Raw genomic sequence first — 18,580 nt, 5'->3', positions numbered from 1 at the left:
TTCCTGAAATTTTTAGGGTTAACTGCTATGTAACATAGTTAGTGGCCAAGAGCACACTTAAAACAAAGACTGCTCCCACCTTCAAGAGTGAGAAGAAATCTTAAAACCCCATAAAGAATGTGGATTAATTAGACGGCATAATAGGAAAACGTAGGCCCTCCAGGTATTCAGCCTTCTCAACCGTGATATCTATTACACTATGCAATAGTCTCCTAAATTAAACAGCTTTCAACTCTACATTTCACATTTAAAAGAAAAAAATTAGACAAAGCATTATATGACATAATAGATCTAATTACCTACTTCTATGAACCCATATGCCCATGCCACAATTAAAAAACAAAAATAGAGCACTGAAGATATGAAGCAATTTGAAACTAAGAATCTAATGAAGCTTATATTGCCAAGGGAGTTATGAAACAATACTGAGTTTCATCTGCTGAGTTTAAACTTAAACACCAAATATAGGAGCTCCCCAACCCACACCATCAGAATGCAGAAGGCAGTGCCCTGGTAAATGCATGCATTATCAGGAGAACCAGTAGGGAACAGAACTGACTTTCAACTGCCTCCTCTTTAGAGCTACCCATTTCCTGTGAAGTATTCACCACTGAAATTAATTCAAACACTCTTTTTGAGCTAAAGGTGTATTCAGAGCATAAGCACTAGGTGCAAAAACAGTTAAGCACAGCTGTGCCATTTTATTTATGTTCATAGGCAGGGTCGTTCCTAGGCATATGAAGCTGCGTAGGGCACCATGAAATTTGGGGCACCAAATTGCCCCAAATTTCATGGTGCCCTAGACAGCTGCGTGCTGCAAACGCAGCAGCACCAGCCCTGGCGACCAGCCCTATCCCTTGGCCAGCCCCCCTGTGGGCTGCACCCATTGCAAGGGGCAGGGCTGTCCCTAGGGGTTGTGGGGTCCCGGACAACTCCCTCTGCCCCACCTCTTACCTTTCCCCCCTGCTCCGCCCCCATTCCACCTCTTCCCCAAGTGACCCGGCACTCACCGGCAGCAGCAAGAAGCGGAGCAGCCACACCCCAGCCCGCTCTACTCCGCCAGCTCCCAGCCGCTGGTGAGTGAGAGAAGGTTGGGGAAAGGACGCCCCCTGCACTCACCAGCAGCAGGAAGCGGAGCAACACAGCCCCAGCCCACTCCGCTTCCCTTGCCCCGGCCCCAGCCACGTCGCTCAGGTTGGGAAAAGGACGGCCCCCTGCTCTCACTGGCAGCGGGAAGCGGAGCACCACGGCTGGGAGCTGGCGGAGTAGAGCGGGCTGGGCTGCTCAGCTTCCCGCAGCTGCCGGTGAGCATGTCTGTCTGTGTGAGGGAGAGGGTCCCTTCCCCCAAGCCCCCTCCCCCGAGCGCCACGGCTGGGGCCAGGGCGAGGGAAGCGCAGTGGGCTGCTCCTGGCCCCCTGCTAATCCCCTGAGCCACTCTGGGCCTGTGAGCCCCCCAAAAGTGCCCCCCCACCGCTCCTGCCTCCCAGACCCTAGTGGGGGGAGGGGGAGGTCTGGGGCCCCACACAGCAGGGCTGCGTAGGGCACCCAAATGGCTTGGGATGGCCCTGTTCATAGGCCAGGGGTGGGCAAACTACAGCCTGCAGGCCAGATCCAGCCTGCCAGCCATTTTAAGCTGGCCTTCAAGCTCCCACTAGGGAGCAGGGTCTGGGGTTTGCCCTGCTCCAGCACTCCAGCCGGGGAGCAGAGTCGGGGGCCACTCCATGCAGCTCCCACGAGCACCCACAAGGCCATGCTTCAAGTCCTACACGCTCCAATGGCCCCCGCCGGCACTCCAACGGGAGCTGCAGGGGTGGTGCCTGTGGACGGGGCAGTGTTCAGAGCCGCCTGACTGACTCCATGTAGGAGAAGGGACATGTTGCTGCTTCCAGGAGCTGCTTGAGGTAAGTGCTGTCTGGAGCCTCGCCCCAAGCCCCTGCCCCAGCCCTGATCCCCTCCCAACCCCTCGGTCCCAAACCAGAGCACTCTCCTACACCCCAAACTCCTCCTCCCCAGCCCCACCCTAGAACCCCCCCCCCCCAGCCGGAGCCCCCACTCCGCACCCCACTCCCCTGCCCCAGCCCAGAGCTCCCTCCTGCATCCTTAACTCCTCATTTCTGGCCCCACCCCGGAGCCCGCACCCCCAACCAGAGCCCTCACTCTCTCCTGCACCCCAACCCCAATTTTCAGAGCATTCATGGCCAATTTCTATTCCCAGATGTGGCCCTCAGTCCAAAAAGTTTGCCCACCCTGGCATAGGGCAGTGCAGAGGAGGCAGTGATGAACTACTAGGCAGGACTGCATGAGCCCTCTGTGATAAATGAGGACATTAAAAGTAACTGCCCAGAAATTTAAGATTTCTTAGCAATTTGCTCCTTGTTGAATATCCCAGGTAGAATATCTGCTGGACGACAAGTGATTACAGGCCACTAACAAAATATTTTCTTATACAACCAAGAATGGAAATATTTACAGAACTGGAACCCATTACAGAGCACCTAATAATGAAAGCAATTTATGGAAAATGAGAAAAAAAAAATCACATTTCAAGAATACTGTATGTGCATGCATCCATCACTCTATACTCATCCTAACTCAATCAAAAGACACTGCCTGGACAACAGCTTCAATTTCAACAACTCCAGGAGCTACAATAGTTAAATATCGCAAGATAAGTAGAGGAGGTATATACTACTACATTTCTGTAGATTCTGAAAACACTACTACCTTTTTCATCTTATTTTTCTATTTTTATAATCTGGAAAATTTTAAACCCATTAGCTTTGAAGTAGACCAGACAGACCTAGGCTAGGTTTAAATTCTATTAAAATAGTTCTTCAATTGAAATTTTTTTTTTAAAATGTCAGTTGTTTTGAAAATAACACACATTTGACTATTTCTAAGTTAACATAAAGATCTCTTCAGTATTAATTCTATTACATACTACAGAGACAAATGTAAGGTAGGACAATGTCTCTAGAACTTCTATCACATTTTAAAAGATTCATCTCTTGATCAGCTTGCACAAATATAGTTTGCATTTTTTACTCAGGTTACAACTGCAGAAAAGTAATTTACTTTAACAGAACTTAAAATGGAAGCTGGCTGGCCACAACATTTTGCAAAGGACATACTGACTCTTAATGGAATCCCTTAAAAAATGGCCCTGTCATATGCTGAGTTATCAAAATAGCAAGATCTCATTACAGAAGTGGGTAACTAAAAGAAAAGGACACGTATCAGACACTGCTCCAAAAAAGGCTTTATAAACTGATTTACTTACTCTCAGTCCAGGGCAACTGCACCTATACTCACCCTCTATGGTTCAGCAATGGCATCCCTTCTAGGTTTCCAGCTACCCAGCTGTCGCCTCTCCTGGGTGAAAACCAAATCTCTCTCCGTTCTTAGTGGGGTATTTCTAGTCTGAACAGTTCCCTACCTTCAGTGTTATTCTCAAAAGCAGGCCTGTTTTGCTTCTCTCCTTAGACATGGTACACAGTGTAATTGCCCAGTTACCACATAGTTCTCTCTCAGCAAGCATATTTTACTCTTAAAGTAAAAAGCAATATAGAAAAAATACCTTTAAAACAACAGAAGAATCTACATGCACGCTAGCAAGCTTACCCAGAGATCACCCCAACTATAAAATGGCACTTTGACACAAGCAGACCTCCAACCCCTCTCCACACATTTTCGTGTGGTTTCAATTCATCACACCCTTTGCTCCGAACAAGGACAAGCATGAGTAAGAGTAACTCATTTAACCAGTTTGGCTCTTTACCTTTCATGGTTTCTTCGATGTGTCTTTGCTCCAAGTGCAGCTTCAAAAAGGATTGACCTGAGCTAGGTCATTTGTATTTTCCTCACCACTCAACTATTTCCTAGGAAATCTATTTCACACTTATTGTCCCAAAAAGTGTTCCTAATATCTCCAACAGATTGCATTTATCCTGCCTTCCTCTTAGATTATGTCTACACTGCTCACCTTACAGCGGCACAGCTATGCTGCTACAGCCGTGCCTCTGTAAGGTACGCAGCATAGCCCCTCTTTGTTGGCAGAGAGCGCTCTCTCCTGCCGACAAAATAAAACCACCACCAATGAGGATTGGAAGCTTTGTCAGCAGAAGAGCGTGTCTTGCCGACAAAGCTCTGTCCAGAGCAGCGCTTTTCCTCTGTAAAATTTGTGTCTGTCAGGGGTGTGTTTTTTCCACACCCCTGACTGATGAAAGTTTTAGCGACACAAGCACAGTGTGGACATAGCCTTAAAGAAGTTGGGACAATCCCACAATATCATACAAACATTTTCATTTTCTTCAATACAATGAATTTCCTCATTACTTAAAATTAAACCTTATTGAATCAAGTTTAATTCCTTAAGTAGGGTCTACAATTTCACAGCCATGAAAAATGTATCACAGACTGTGAAATAAACCCTTCCCCGTGATATCTGATGTCCCCTTGTTCTTAGGAGCGCCCCAGCCAAGGGGGCTCCTAGCTCTGGCTGGGCAGGGACAGGTCTTGTCCATCCCCTGCACAGCTGCACTGGAGGGGGGACTAGACCTACCTCCTGGTGCCTCCCTCTGCTGCAGGACGCTCTAGGACTGGGCAGCAGCCCCAGACGTTCCTGCAGCTGGCGGAGGCTTGTGGATGTGGGTCCAACCTCCCCTTGTTCCTATGAGCAAAGCGGGCTCCTAGCTCTGGCTTAGCTGGGGAAGGTCAGGACTTGTCCATCTCCCACACAGCTGCTTTTTGGGGGGGGGGGGATGAGGTTGGAGATCAGACCCACCTCCACGAACTTCCTGCGGCTGCAGGATACTCTGAAGGCAGCACAGAAGTGAGAGTAGCAATCCCATGACCCTTTGTGATAAATGAAGGAGGGGTAGCTCCCTTTTATGGGCACCCAGCCAGCCAGCCATGAAGTCCCTCTTAGTGGCTGTTCTCTTCTTGCTTTACCTGTAAAGGGTTAACAAAGTTCCAAATAAAGGAAAAGGAGTGGGCACCTGACCAAAAGAGCCAATAGGAGGGCTAGAAATTTCAAAATGGGGGAAAAAAAACATCCCTTTGTCCGTGTGTTGTGGTTCTCCAGGACAGAGCGGAGACAGGGCAGCAATGCTGTAAGCAGCTTTAAAACCAGATATGAAAAAACATCAAATCATACCTCAACCCTACTTATCTGAAACTCCAAATGTGTAAGTAGGTCAGAAATGTTTAGAAAGATGCAATTAGGGTTATTTCTGTTTATTTCTTATAGCTAATGGACTCCTCTGTGCTAACCCCAGATGCTTTTGTTTTGCTTGTAACCTTTAAGTTGAACCTCGAGAGCTATCTTGATGCTTAATTTTTGTAATTGTTTTTCTTTTAAGATCTAGCAAAAAGCCTAAGTTCCAAGTGTTTTTTTTTTTTTTTTTTTTTTTTTTTTTTTAAGAACAGGATTGGATTTGTGTGTCCCCAAGAAGTTTGTGCACATGTTGTTTAATTAGCTGGTGGCAACAGCTAATTTCCTTTGTTTTCTTTCGCAGCTCTTCCCCGGAGGGGGGTGAAAGGGTTTGAGGGTACCTCACAGGAAGGAATTCCCAAGTGCTCCTTCTTGGGTTCAAGAGGGTTTTTTGCATTTGAGTGGTGGCAGCGTTTACCAAGCCAAAGTCAGAGAAAAGCTGTAACCTTGGGAGTGTAATACAAGCCTGGAGTGGCAAGTATTAATTTTTAAACTCAAAAGTGCAGAGTGGGGATTCAGCCTTGACACCCCCTACAAACAATGCCCCCCATCCCCTTTTGGGGTCACAACACCATGAAATTTCAGATTTAAACTTCTGAAAATGTGAAATTTACCAATTTTCAAATCCTATGGCCATGAAATTGACCATAATGGACTGGTGAATTTGGTACAGTATTCCTTAAGGATAGGGCCCTAATTCCTTAAAGTTTGTTCAAGATATTGTCATAGTTCTTACCATAAAGAATCTCTTCGGCCACTAGTGAAATGCAAAGTTACCAAACAACATCACACAACAATTTAAAAGGTAGAAAGTAATACTTCGTTTGTTTCAAGCTCCAGGAATATTTAAGAAAGGTATAAATTTAGTTACCCAAATTGGAATTTACCCAATATACATATACTAAAAATACCACCCCATCCTCTTGTGAAATGTGTGACACAGAATCTTTAATGACAACAAATGATCAGGATCTCATTTTTAATCTCATCTGAAAATCTAATATTTTAACATGCAAGATGCAATATGTAAGCACATATTAATGAGCTTCATTTACAGCCTTCAATAAAAATGGTCATGCCAAGATTTTTGAAAACAGGCACCAAAAGATTTTGCAGCAAATGTAAAAAGTTAATATTAATATTCTGCATACATGTACATTTTATGTTCAATACCTATTTTGAATTTGTGCCCTAAAGAAGGTGGTGATTAATTGTTATTCTATCAAGTATGTCAGGAACCCAGATAAGTACTGCTCCATGGGATTTTATTTGATCCCAGTACAGGTTTACCTTTTGACTATCATTGAGCAGCTGTTTTTTTTCCTTAGTATAGATTAGTGTTTTATATCAGGTCACTTAAAAACTAAATCCCTACTTATAGCTTCTTCCCCAGCTAATTTTCTCAAGCATAAGTATATTTTGACAAACTTATACCTATTACAGAATAGCAACTTTTACCTATGAGTCTTCTGTTACAATCCCTCTATTATATTTCAGCATATTGAACTCTTAATGAACATTCCTTGAGCAAGATTAAGTCATCCCATCTTTACATCAATTGACCATAATAAGGGGATTTACCACATTAGTTGCCCTCAAAAACCTTTTAATTGAAAGGTCACTGAAGTCATAACAAGTAAAATATGAGTTACATTGCAACTAATTTGTGAGCAGACAACTTTAAAGCAAGCAAAAGCAAGTGTTAGCTCAACCAAGTTACATATGTTTGAAGTGCTCTCAACATTCATTAAGAGTAACATGAAGCCATATTAGCTATCTGTTTTAGATTAGACATTATATCATGGTTTCAAATGTGTTAGCCTGTGTTTTAGGTCATCTAGACTTAAGTTTAAAGATGTGGTACTCACACACGCTAACATTACACCTTTAAATCCTAGTCTAGCCAAACTTTAAAAAACATTAAGAGGGATTTCCAATTGTGCTAAATTCAGTTCCCCTAACTCCGAACATGACTGAAAAACACCCTTATTGCACATTAAGATGAGGTCTCAAGTGCGATCATAGGTTAGTCACCAGCAATAAAGCAAGTTTCTTTGCTTTAGTGTCCCAAAATGAATAAAATGAACTCTCTGGGTTTGAAAAGTAGCCTTACATTTCAAGGTTTACTTAAGTAGTAATCAGTGTAACAAGGAAGTCTCTGAAGTAGTCATATTTACACTGGCTGCCGGCACTCTCCCCTGTCCACTGGCTCAGTACTCTGATTGATGTTTTCATAGTGTGCTTTGCTTTGGATAAACCTCGATACAAACATAATGGCTACCCAACTATCTCAGTTTCATTTGTAATAACTGGCCAAAATAAACACTACCCCTGAAAAGTCAAACTGCTTCTACTGTCTTGGTTTCCTCAAACTTGTTTAATACCCCTATGATAGGATATTGTGTGAAAGTGCATACAATATTGACTTAGATTTCTAAAAATACAAATATCAGACGGGTAGCCATGTTTTCCACTTTTACAGATCCAGACTAAGTCTTTTGGCACCTTATAGACTAACAGACGTATTGGAGCATAAGCTTTCGTGGGTGAATACCCACTTCGTGGGATGCAGAGTTGAAGGGGGTTAGCCCATTCACACAGTTAACAACTGGTGTGATTAGGCCTGCATTGTTTGTTGTAATTAAGTTAATAGCCAATAAAACAAGATAAATTCAGAATTTTCACAGTTTATCCACAACCTAATGTTGAAAACATGGGCTAACAAGTGGATTTTTCCTTACAGTAATAAACTCCTATTGTAAGTCCAAACTTCAAATTATTTTAGTATTGTGTCATTGCAAATATAAGATATTAGATATAGTCTTAGTGAAAGTTTACTGCTTCTTGCCAAGCAGTTTTCTCCCTCAGAAAATAGTAGATATTAATCAGCAGAAAACCCAATGAGACAATAGTGAAAGTCTTTTCAACTGTACTTTCATTTCTGGCACTCAAAGAAGTGATTTAGTTTCCAAATATTTTCAGTTTAATCAACAGCTATGTTTTTTTAAATTTATTTTCTATCTATCCATTAATACTACTGCCTTACTTGTAACTCCTCAGCTACACTCATCTTAAGCCATTAAAGACCATTTTGCTCTACGGTACGTCAAGCAGACTGGGGTCCACTTATTTTTCTGGTCAGTTAATTACATACCAAGACTTTTTTTTTTTTTTTTTTTTAAAAAACAGAAATTTAATGTGATATTCCAAGCAAAGACAATATAGCAAGGCTGCAAGGTGTCATCTTGACAGGGTTTGGTGCAGTATGGCCCACTACATTTTAAGAACCACCACTGTCCAAAACTTGAACAGTTAAAAGAAAGTTGCAGTTTTAGTAGTTATGATATCAGCTATTTATGTCAAAACTCAAGTAAATGGAAATGAAATCAAAGATCATTTTAAAAACATTTTAAAAGTGAATATAGTGCTTATCAACCGTGCTCCAAAGAATTAAGTGTATTCATTCATTCATTCATTCATTAAAAAAAAAAAAAAAGAAAGCATAGGCGAGAACAGTACCAGATCCTCTACGCTACCTCAACCCTGAACTGAAAACAGCTAGAAGCCAGAGGAGGGAACTTTAATCTACATCTCTCTTTAATTATTTGATTTGCATTGACACTAATGTGCCAATTATGAAGGTTTTTGTGATGCATACATCTGTGCAGTAGGAAATTAAGTGCACTCACTCATTTTACACAAGTCAATAGCCAGGACAGATGTTAATCCTATCACTCACTACCTGTCTGCACTGGATTTGAACCAGCTACATAAGAACAGACTATCACCAATCCCTTGAGTTACTTGGTCTTCATAACACCACATATGCAAGAAACCATAGAGCCACTAACTGTACTTGAGGGTAGGGGATATGTGGAAGTATACATGCATAGTGAAGGAAGAATAAACCACAGAACTGCTTGCAACGTTAGTCTTTGTAGAGCAGTGATGGGCAACCTGCGGTCCGCAGGTTGCCCACCACTGTTGTAGAGAGTGCTAGCTGGTCCCTTAACCAAATTATTACTGTAAAGACAGTCTTTTTTCCATTAACACTGGATAAATATAGTATGCGTCTTTGTATCCACAGTTAGCTTTTGCTCTCAATAGGCAAGATTATTTGGTCCTAGGTTTGATTATAACATTTAACCCAACCTCAGGCAATGCAGGAATTTAAAAAAAAAGTTGTACACAGATTACTAAAAATCACGGTAGGCTTAACTGTTTAAATAATACTCTTAGATGTTTAATCTAAATTTACCTGTTATGAGTTTAGTTCTGCTGCTTTTGCTTTCCCCATCCTCTGTGTTTCTGTTTGTGCTCTCTTCTTTTAAACCATGAACAATATTGTCAAAAGATATGCTCTTGCTGGACACAATGTTGTCTCCGCTGATTGGCTGATTAATTCTGCTATTAGCTTCAAGTAGAGAAATGAAGTCCTCAGACTGAGCAGCTTCAATGGGTTCCAGCTGAGAGCAGCTTTTAGCCTGCGACACATTCTTTGAAGACACTGGCAGAGATTCTTCATCACTATCAAATCCAAATGGATCTTCTGTTACCTCATCTTCAACTTTGGGTTTTTTAGGAATTTCTGAAATATCTGGTTTGACATTGGGCCTCTTCTGTCCTAATTTGGCCATAAATGTGGTTTCTCCCCATTTTGTGCTAAGGGTGGTCCGTTTGTTAGAAAAGACTTCATCAAACTTTGAGTTGCCGTTTCCCCCTTTCCTGCTGTATGTCTTTCCAAATCTGGATGTCATTTTGACAACTGTTTCATATTCTCTGTGGGAAGAGAAAGAATTAGATAAACCAGTTTCTGTATATTGTTAATTATTTTTCCACTCTATTAGAGCACGCTGAACACTTCAGTTGGTACTGTACACAGTATTGCCTGTTTATTTTTGACAGGCATAATTCACTTCATTTACATGTGTATTTTTTTAAAGTGAATTCTGCAACAAGCATCATGCCTATCAATTTAAAACAGTCACTTACTTCTCCCCATTTATTTAGCAGAAATTCACCACCCCTGAGTCTATAAAAACTTATCTATGAATAAATATTTTGGAGTGTTCTATTCTCATGTCATAACTCCTATATAATACCTTTATTTCCAAGGTTTGAGGCCATTACTTTTATGAAAAATTAGAAAGGCTGTATTTTGTCTAACCATTTTCATTCTGCATTTGCATGTGCAGCTCAAGTAGTTAGACTCTATAATCCAGTCTGGTTTTTAAAAGATGTTTTTTTGTAGTAAAAGAAAAGTGTTAAAGTATTTCACGATTCTGTAGTTGCCCCAGACCTCAAGTCATTATAAACCGTAAAGACAACTTCACTTTTATGCTCTTCTCACAAGGCTGAGGTAGGTTTAGTTAGTAATATTGCTGTGATGTGTTCTGCCCCATCTGTGCATGCAAGGACAAATAGTGTTATTAACCAGAAAAAGACTACTGTCATAATACTCAAATGTATTAAGTCCAATTTGTAAATAAGCTTTTGCACAATTCATAGCCCAGAACAAAGTATATAGTTCCAGCTAAATCCATTGCTAAGTCTTTTCAGGATACCCAGTGCAACCACAGCCAAACCTCAGTCTTCAATAGAAAGTTTAATTGTGATCAGATGCTTAACACAACATTAACAAGCGGGAAGGAACACAAGCCAGAATACGGAAAAAACATTTTGAAGAATGTTCAGGTAAGTAAGCATGGCCTGACAAAATTCACCCTAGGGTACTTATGCAACTAGCTGAAGCAATCTCAGAACCATTAATGATTATCTTTGACAATCATGGAGGACAGGTGAGGTCCCAGACAATTTAAGAAGGGCAAACAGAGTCCCTATCTTTAAAAAGGGTGGGGGGAGGGGGGAAGAGGGACCCAGGGAATTATAGACAAGTCAGCCTAATTTCTAAACCTGGAAAGATATTGGAACAAGTTATTAAACAACCAATTTGTAAGCACCTCAAGGATAATAGGGTTATAAGTAATAGCCAATATGAATTTGTCAAGAACAAATCATGCCAAACCAATCTAATTTCCTTCCTTGACAGGGTTCCTGGCCTGGTGAATGCTGGGGGGGGGGAGGGTTTGCACAGGGGTCTGACCTGAATTCTGATATTCATATTTTCAATAATTACTTGGATAATGGCATGTGCGGAGCATATGCTTATAAAATCTGAGGATGACGCCAAACTGGGAGGCGTGGCAAGCATTCTGGAGGACAGGATTAGAATTCAAAATAACCTTGACAAATTGGAGAATTGCTCTGAATTCAACAAGATGAAATTCAGTAAATTCCATATAGTGCAGAGTAATCCCACACGAAGGAAGAATCAAATGCACAAATACAAAATGGGGAATAACTGGCCAGATGATAGTAATTCTAAAAAGAATCAGTTGGTTATACTGGTTAAACTGAACATGAGCCAACAATGTGATGCAGTTGCAAGAAAGGCGAATAGCATTCTGGGGTGTATTAACAGGAACATAAGACACAGAAGGTAACTCTCCCACTCAGCACTGGTGAGGCCTCTGCTGGAGTACTGCGTCCAGGTTTGGTCACCACGCTTTAAGAAAGATGTGGACAAACTGGAGAGAGACTGAGGGGGAACATCATAACAGTTTCAAATATGTAAAGGGCTGTTATAAAAGGATGGTGATCAGTTGTTCTCCATATCCACTGAAGACAGGAAAGAATCAATGGGCTTACTCTGCAACAAGGGAGACGATGTTAGGAAAAGCCATCTAACCATAAGGATAATTAAGTTCTGGAACAAGTTACCAGGAGAAGTTTTGGAATCCCCACCACTGGAGGTTTTTAAGAACACATTGGACAAACACCTATGAGGCATGGTCTAGGTATACTTGGCCCTGCCCCAACACAGGAAAATGAACTAGATGACCTCTCCAGGTCCCTTCCAGCCTAAATGTTCTTGCTATCCGATATGTAAGAGTAGTTGAAACAGCTTAGCCACATCCAAAATGGCCAGTGAACAAAGTTTAAAACAAACAAAAAAACTACAATCACAGGTTAAATGGAAACATGTTTGAACAATTCTTTACCTCTGTTTCACTGCTGCCCTTATTTTAATTTGAAGAGGAAGACCGGTAAAACAAAAAAACAAATACCTTGTCTATATTTTAACATTATTAAAACCGTAAAACATTTATTTTCCCTATATACGCTGTTTACTTTTAGATTTTCTCAGCCTGGGCACTGATAATGGATCAAGTTATATTTTGTTACAGTAAATTTCAACTCAAATCCATCTTCAGGTCTGCAAACACAGATATGGAGTGGCAAATGCTATGGGGGATAGGATTAGATGTCTCAGTGATTTTTTAAATTTAAACTTATGGAAAATTGCCATTGATCTTAAGTAAAAATCTGTTCCTATAAATCCTAAATTGGGGTACAAAGTTGCCTTGAGAAGAATTTTCCTTTCTTAATAGTTACAAATTTGAAATCCTTTACCACACTGAAAGCTACCACTTATATATACTTATTAATTTTTCTGGCCATAATATGGGTAACTTTTTATGTGTGTCCTGTACCCGCAAAAGTTCTACTCACCTTACTATTCTTTTCCTTTGGATAGCTGCATCATTTTGCTTTCTCGAAATTTCTCTTTTTATTTTGGTCTAAATAATTTCTCAACTTAAAATATTTAACTAAGCTTGGCCACAGGACCAGACGGTCTTCCAACCACGTTGTTTCAATAGTCATCTCTAATAAGAATCTTATTTATATTAATCTCCCTTTCCTGAGGGGGCCAAGTTTTATTTGCCATTAGACCAACCAAATTTTCAGTCTTTGGTCCTGGGCATAAGAAGACTAGAAATACACCATGCTAGGACTTAAGAAGTTTACACTGTTAATGTCACATCTTACAACAACATCCCCTTGAGAATTCCACCTTTACAGTAGTTAATACAGAGGATGATGACAGGATTTACAGATGTTGCTCCTGAACTCTGCTCCATCTTTCATTTCTGCTATTTTGCAGGATTAATTTGAAACTGATACCTCTGACTACTGGTAGAATTAGCATGCTCTGTGATTCTCTCTTCCCCCTTCACACCCAACTAGAATCTCCTGGCTGTTGAGCAGTAGCTACTCTCCTTTCACTCTCTAACTCTCATTTTTGTTTCTCCTATGTAAATAGTTCAATATTTGCCTCCGATGTTTCATTTTCCTTTCAAGGAGCTGAGCGAATCTGAGGGTTATCCTTATTGCTCCACGTTTTAAAACAGCAGCAGCAAAGCTTACCAAAATGATTAGTTTTACTATGTTGCTGCTCAGGAACAAGTAACAGCAGAGACAATTGATCTGTGTTTGAAGACTCAAAGAGACAGTACAGGAACAGTTCATATTTGAAATGCCATCTTTACAACCATAAAGGCTAGAAATAAGATACTAAACTGAATTTTGTAGTAATTGATAACCGACACAACTCCTACACTCAGGGGAAAAAAATTTTTATTCACCTACACGCAAGTTTTGTCCAACCCTGATTCAAAGACTTATAGCACTTCACATTTTCAGCACTCTGCAAAAATATTGTCATGTCTAAATAATCACAAAAAACTGCTTTAAAAAAAAAGCAGCAAGTTACCAGAAGTCATTTAATTGCAGCTACAAAGCTGTACCATATGGTCTAACCTCCTTATATTCCTAATAAAATATACTGATATTTTCACAGATGCTCTACTGTTTTATCCAAAAATTCTAATAGAAATTTCTAAGACTATACAAGAATATAGAAATTAAAAATCTGTGTTGTGCTACCTGATAAGTTAAATATGAGCTAGTAAACAGTTGAGCATTAAGTGATTACTACTACATGATCAATTCATGACCCATCTTTAAGGTTCATAATCAGATTTAATACACTTTAAACGCTTCACAGAATATTTAAAAATTAATTTAACTTCCACTTATTAATGCCGATTCTCTTCTTGCTTTTCCACTCAGCTTCAACGATATATTTATTAGTTTCACTTTCTGGTTTCTATGTCCTAGCACTTTCTAGCTCTCCTGCTCTAGCACAATGGTGCAATGTTTGGGCACCAAACAATGCAGACAATACAAACAAACTGTTCACTGCACTCTGTTCACTGAAACCCATTTTAAGAACCTTATTCCTGGTTATTTTAAATACTGTTTTCTGAAAAGCTAAGGCCCAACCAGACCTGACTGACTGTCAGTTTTAAAGGACGAAAGTAGCCCACTTCTCTTTACTTTCTACCCATCGTTTCCCTTCCATAACCAAAGGGAAGAAAAATAGTTTAAACGAGACATACGAAGCGGATGAAATCCCAGGGGAGACACCATCATCCTATGCCTCCATATAGACTCAATGTGTGATGCGGCGTCCTTCCCTTCCCTGCCCTCGCACCTCTGGCCCTTCCACCTCCAAGCAGTAAGAACCGAAGTAGCTGCCCGGAGTGTTTAGTGACGAAGGAGGCTCCCACCCAGCGAACAGGAAGCAGCAGGCTCCGCACCCAACCCGGATTAAGCGCCACCTGCTCCTCTGCACACTAGACAGCAGCGCCTGAAGCCAGCCTCCGACCCACCGGGGGAGGTGGAGAAAGTTCCCTCAACTCCCCTTCCCCCCTCCCCGCAAACTTCCGGGCCCGACTCGCAGGGAGCTGCGTTGAGCGAAAGTTGCCCCCCTCCTCCCGCACCCGGACTTCCTCGGCCGCTGGAACTTTCCAGCCTCCTCCGCACTCGCGGTGCAGCCCCCCCCGCCCCGACAGAGAACAGGAGGCACGGGGCGGGGGGCAGCCGCGCTGGAAGGAGCAACAGGGCCTTTTCCCAGGGCTGGAGGCCTCACAGGCCTAGGGAGCCGGGTAGCCGCCCCGGTCTCCCCCTGCCGCTCGGTACCTACCTCAGTCTCACCCAGGGAGGAAGGAGGCGGCGGGGGACCCCTCTCCTGCTCTCGGCACTTTCCGAACTCGCCCCCGAGAACGCGGCTACCTGGGCTTCCTCGGCCCCGAGTCTCCGCCCGCGGACACGCTCGCCAACGCGACTCCTCCGCGTCCCTCCCCCCAGCGGAGCCTCCCTCGCCGGGGTGGGGGGTGGGCGCTGGCGCTAGGACCCCCGGCGCCGCCTCCTCCGGCGCCGCTTTCTCCGCACCAGGATTATCGCTGCTCTTTGAACAGGGCCCTGGACCATCTCTCCGCCATTTGCCCCCCGCTCCTTCCGTCACTGCGCTTCCCACACTCGGCCGCCTCCCCGCAGCCAATCACATCTCGCCTTACTCAACCGACCCGCACGCCGCGGCGCATGCGCCCCGAAAGGGCGCTGGGACGTCACTGCGCACGCGCGCTCGGGCTGTGTTGGGAGCTGTAGTTTTAGAGCTTGATGGGGGATTTAGGGTAATCTCTTCCCAGCCCCCACCAGTCTCCTGTGCTTTTTCCCCTTGTCAGGGGGAGAGCTGGAGGACTGAGCAATGCTCCTATCAATGCTGCCCAAGTCCATCTGTGTGCATGCTGCCGCTCTGGGCATTGCATCAGGCTAAAAGGGAGAGCGGGAGGGTGCTGTGACGCGGCAGGGCTGCTTGATGGCTGGTGACATTCCAGTATGCAAGTGTGTTGTTTGCTTGGTTGGTTTGTTTCTGGAGAGGTGGGCGACGTTTTAGTGAGACGCTGCTTGTGACTTATCCAGCCTCAAGGTTCAATGCTGTAGAGACTAATGTCTGGATTGCCTGCCCAGGGCAGTTATTTGGCACTGAGGATTGCAATACAAAGTTCTCAACCCACTGGGTTGAATAACTGAAACTCAAGTTCCTTCCTTCTCTGAAGGCCTTCGAGTGGTTTGGAGCATCCTACTAATGCTCCTGGATCCTGCTCAAGTTTGTGAAATTTATAAAAGCAACAAGTTCCAGTGTGCAGCTCTGCTGCACTGGCTTGATATTAAAGGGACTTAGACAAGTTAAAAATCATATGTGGACTACGGGTAAGTAATAATACATGGCTCTTAGATGGTCCTTTTCATCAGTAGATTTGAGAGTGCTTTACAAAGGAGGTAAGTACTATCCCCATTTTACACATGAAGAAACTGAGCACAGGGAGGTGAAGTGACTTATCCAAGACTACCCTGCAGACAAGTGGTACAGCTGGGAATAGAGTCCCAGGCCGGTGGCCTATCCAGTAGGTCAGTGGTTCTCAACCAGGGGTACATGTAGGGTTGCCAGGCGTCCCGTTTTCGATCAGAACGCCCGGTCGAAAAGTGACCCTGGCGGCTCCGATTGGCACTGCCAACCAGACCATTAAAAGTCCTGTTGGGGGCCTGGGGCTAAGGCAGGCTTCCTGCCTTCCCTAGCTCTGCACAGCTCCTGGAAGCAGCCACCAGTTCCCTGCAGCACCTAGACGCACGGGTGGCCAGGGAGGCTCACCAGCTCCGCAGCTCCCATTGGCCAGAAACCGTGACGAATGGGAGCTGCAGGGGCAGTGCCTGCAGGTGCAAAAGCAGCGTGCGGAGCTTCCCCTGGCCACCTGTGCACACAGGGGCTGCAGGGACCTGGCTGTCAATTTCTGGGAGCCGCAGTAAGCACCTCTGGGACTCTGCGCCCCTTCCCGCACCCCAACCCCCTCCCACCTCCCGGACCAAAACTCCCTCCTAGAGCTCCCCCCAACACCCCAAACCCCTTGTCTCCAGCCCCACCCCAGAGCCCAAACCCCCAGGTGGAGCCCTCACCCCCCCTTCCGCACCCCTGCCTCAGCCCAGAGTCCCCTCCTGCACCCAAACTCCTTCCCAGAGCTCACCCCCAACACCCTGCCCCCTCCTGTACCCCAAACCCCTCATCCCCAGCCCCACCCCAGAACCTGCACCCCCAGCTGGAGCCCTCACTCCCTCCTACACCCCAACCCCCTGTCCCAGCCCAGAGCCCTCTCCTGTAACCTGAACAACTCATTTCTGGCCCCACCCAGAGCCCGCACCCCATCCCGGAGCCCTCTCCTGCACCCCAAACCCCTCATCTCCGGCCCCACCCCAGATCCCTCATCCCCCTCCCGCACCCTAACCCCCTTCCCCAGCCTGATGAAAGTGAGTGGGGGTGGGGAAGAGCGAGTGACGGAGGGAGTGGGGATGGAGCGAGCAGAGGCGGGGCCTCGGGGAAGTGACGGGGTGTCCGGTTTTGTGCAAGTAGAAAGTTGGCAACCCTATGTACATGTACCCCTGGGGGTATACAGAAGCCTTCAAGGGAACACATCAACTCATCTAGATATTTGCCTACTTTTACAATAGACTACATAAAAAGCACTAGCAAAGTCAATACAAACTAAAATCTCATACAGACAAAATGAGAAAGTAAGCAATTTTTCAATAATAATGTGCTGTGACACTTTTCTATTTTTATGTCTGGTTTTTGAAAGCAAGTAGTTTTTAAGTTAAACTTGGGGTACGTAAGACAAATCAGACTCCTGAAAGGGGTACAGTAGTCTGGAAAGGTTGAGAGCCGCTGCAATAGGCCACACTGCCTCTTTCAAAGTTTGTGAAATTGCCTTAAACTTAGGTCATCAAAACTGAGAAAAGTAAAGTTAAGCACTGAAGTAACTTTCCACAGCGTCTTGGCTTTAATCAGTTTCCACTGTTTGCATAGATCTTTCACACAGCAATAGGACAAAAAAAAATCACTTTTAAAAATAGGAAATTGCAATTGCAAAATGAACAACTAGCAGGAGGACTCAGACGGTGGCAGTCAGAAGTTTCTGAGCCTAATTTTAAATAATCTTCAGAAGTCAACTATATTTCAAGTTGATGGTGTCTCTTGAAGGCTGTAGCAAATAGTGCAAACTTTAGGATTTTATGTTTGTCAGTCTTTCTTCATTGCTCAATCTGTTGCAGAAACAACTTAATGGCATCAATTAATAGAGCAGTTGAGCCACATACCTCTTTGCACTATGTTAAATGTATGTATAGTCGTATTTATAAGATGTGCAGTAATGTGAGATCATGTATTTGACGGAAAGGGTTGGTTTCCCAGTCTAAGACTAAATTTAAATTTGGTTAATCTGGAGTTACAATTTAGAGTACATAAGGGTCATTTAAGGGTAAATAATCTTACAATAATTTTATAGTTATCAACAAATAGCCTGAGAAACCCAGTATATTCAGAGTTAAGACTAAAGTTAAAAAAAACAATCTTTGAAAGTATGGAAATGCAGGACTTGTCTACACTACTGTGCGGGGTCGATCTAAGTTACACAACTTCAGCTACGTGAATAACCTAGCTAAAGTCGATGTATATAGATCAACTTACCACGGTGTTTTCACTGCGGTAAGTCGACAGCTGCCACTCTCCCGTTGACTCCACTTGAGCGTCTCGTTCTGGTGGAGTACCGGATCGATGGGAGAGCACTCAGC

General features: G+C 43.6%; 1 protein-coding gene across 1 annotated transcript in view; it reads right to left on the bottom strand.

The window, feature by feature from the left end:
- The window catches only part of WAPL (WAPL cohesin release factor), a 127,969-nt gene extending 112,537 nt beyond the window's left edge, over positions 1 to 15,432 (bottom strand). The window contains exons 1-2 of the mRNA XM_074958773.1: positions 15,102 to 15,432; positions 9,471 to 9,991 (exon numbers count right to left, since the gene is read on the bottom strand). Of these exons, the coding sequence (XP_074814874.1) occupies positions 9,471 to 9,969 (499 nt within the window). The 5' untranslated portion in view covers positions 9,970 to 9,991; positions 15,102 to 15,432. The remainder of the gene's footprint in view (positions 1 to 9,470; positions 9,992 to 15,101) is intronic.
- Between the last annotated feature and the right edge of the window lie 3,148 nt (positions 15,433 to 18,580).

This window comes from Natator depressus, chromosome 7 (genome assembly GCF_965152275.1).
Source record: "Natator depressus isolate rNatDep1 chromosome 7, rNatDep2.hap1, whole genome shotgun sequence".
Classification (NCBI taxonomy): domain Eukaryota; kingdom Metazoa; phylum Chordata; order Testudines; family Cheloniidae; genus Natator; species Natator depressus.
Note: the sequence above shows the minus strand (reverse complement) of the source record. Positions and strands in the feature narration are given on the sequence as shown.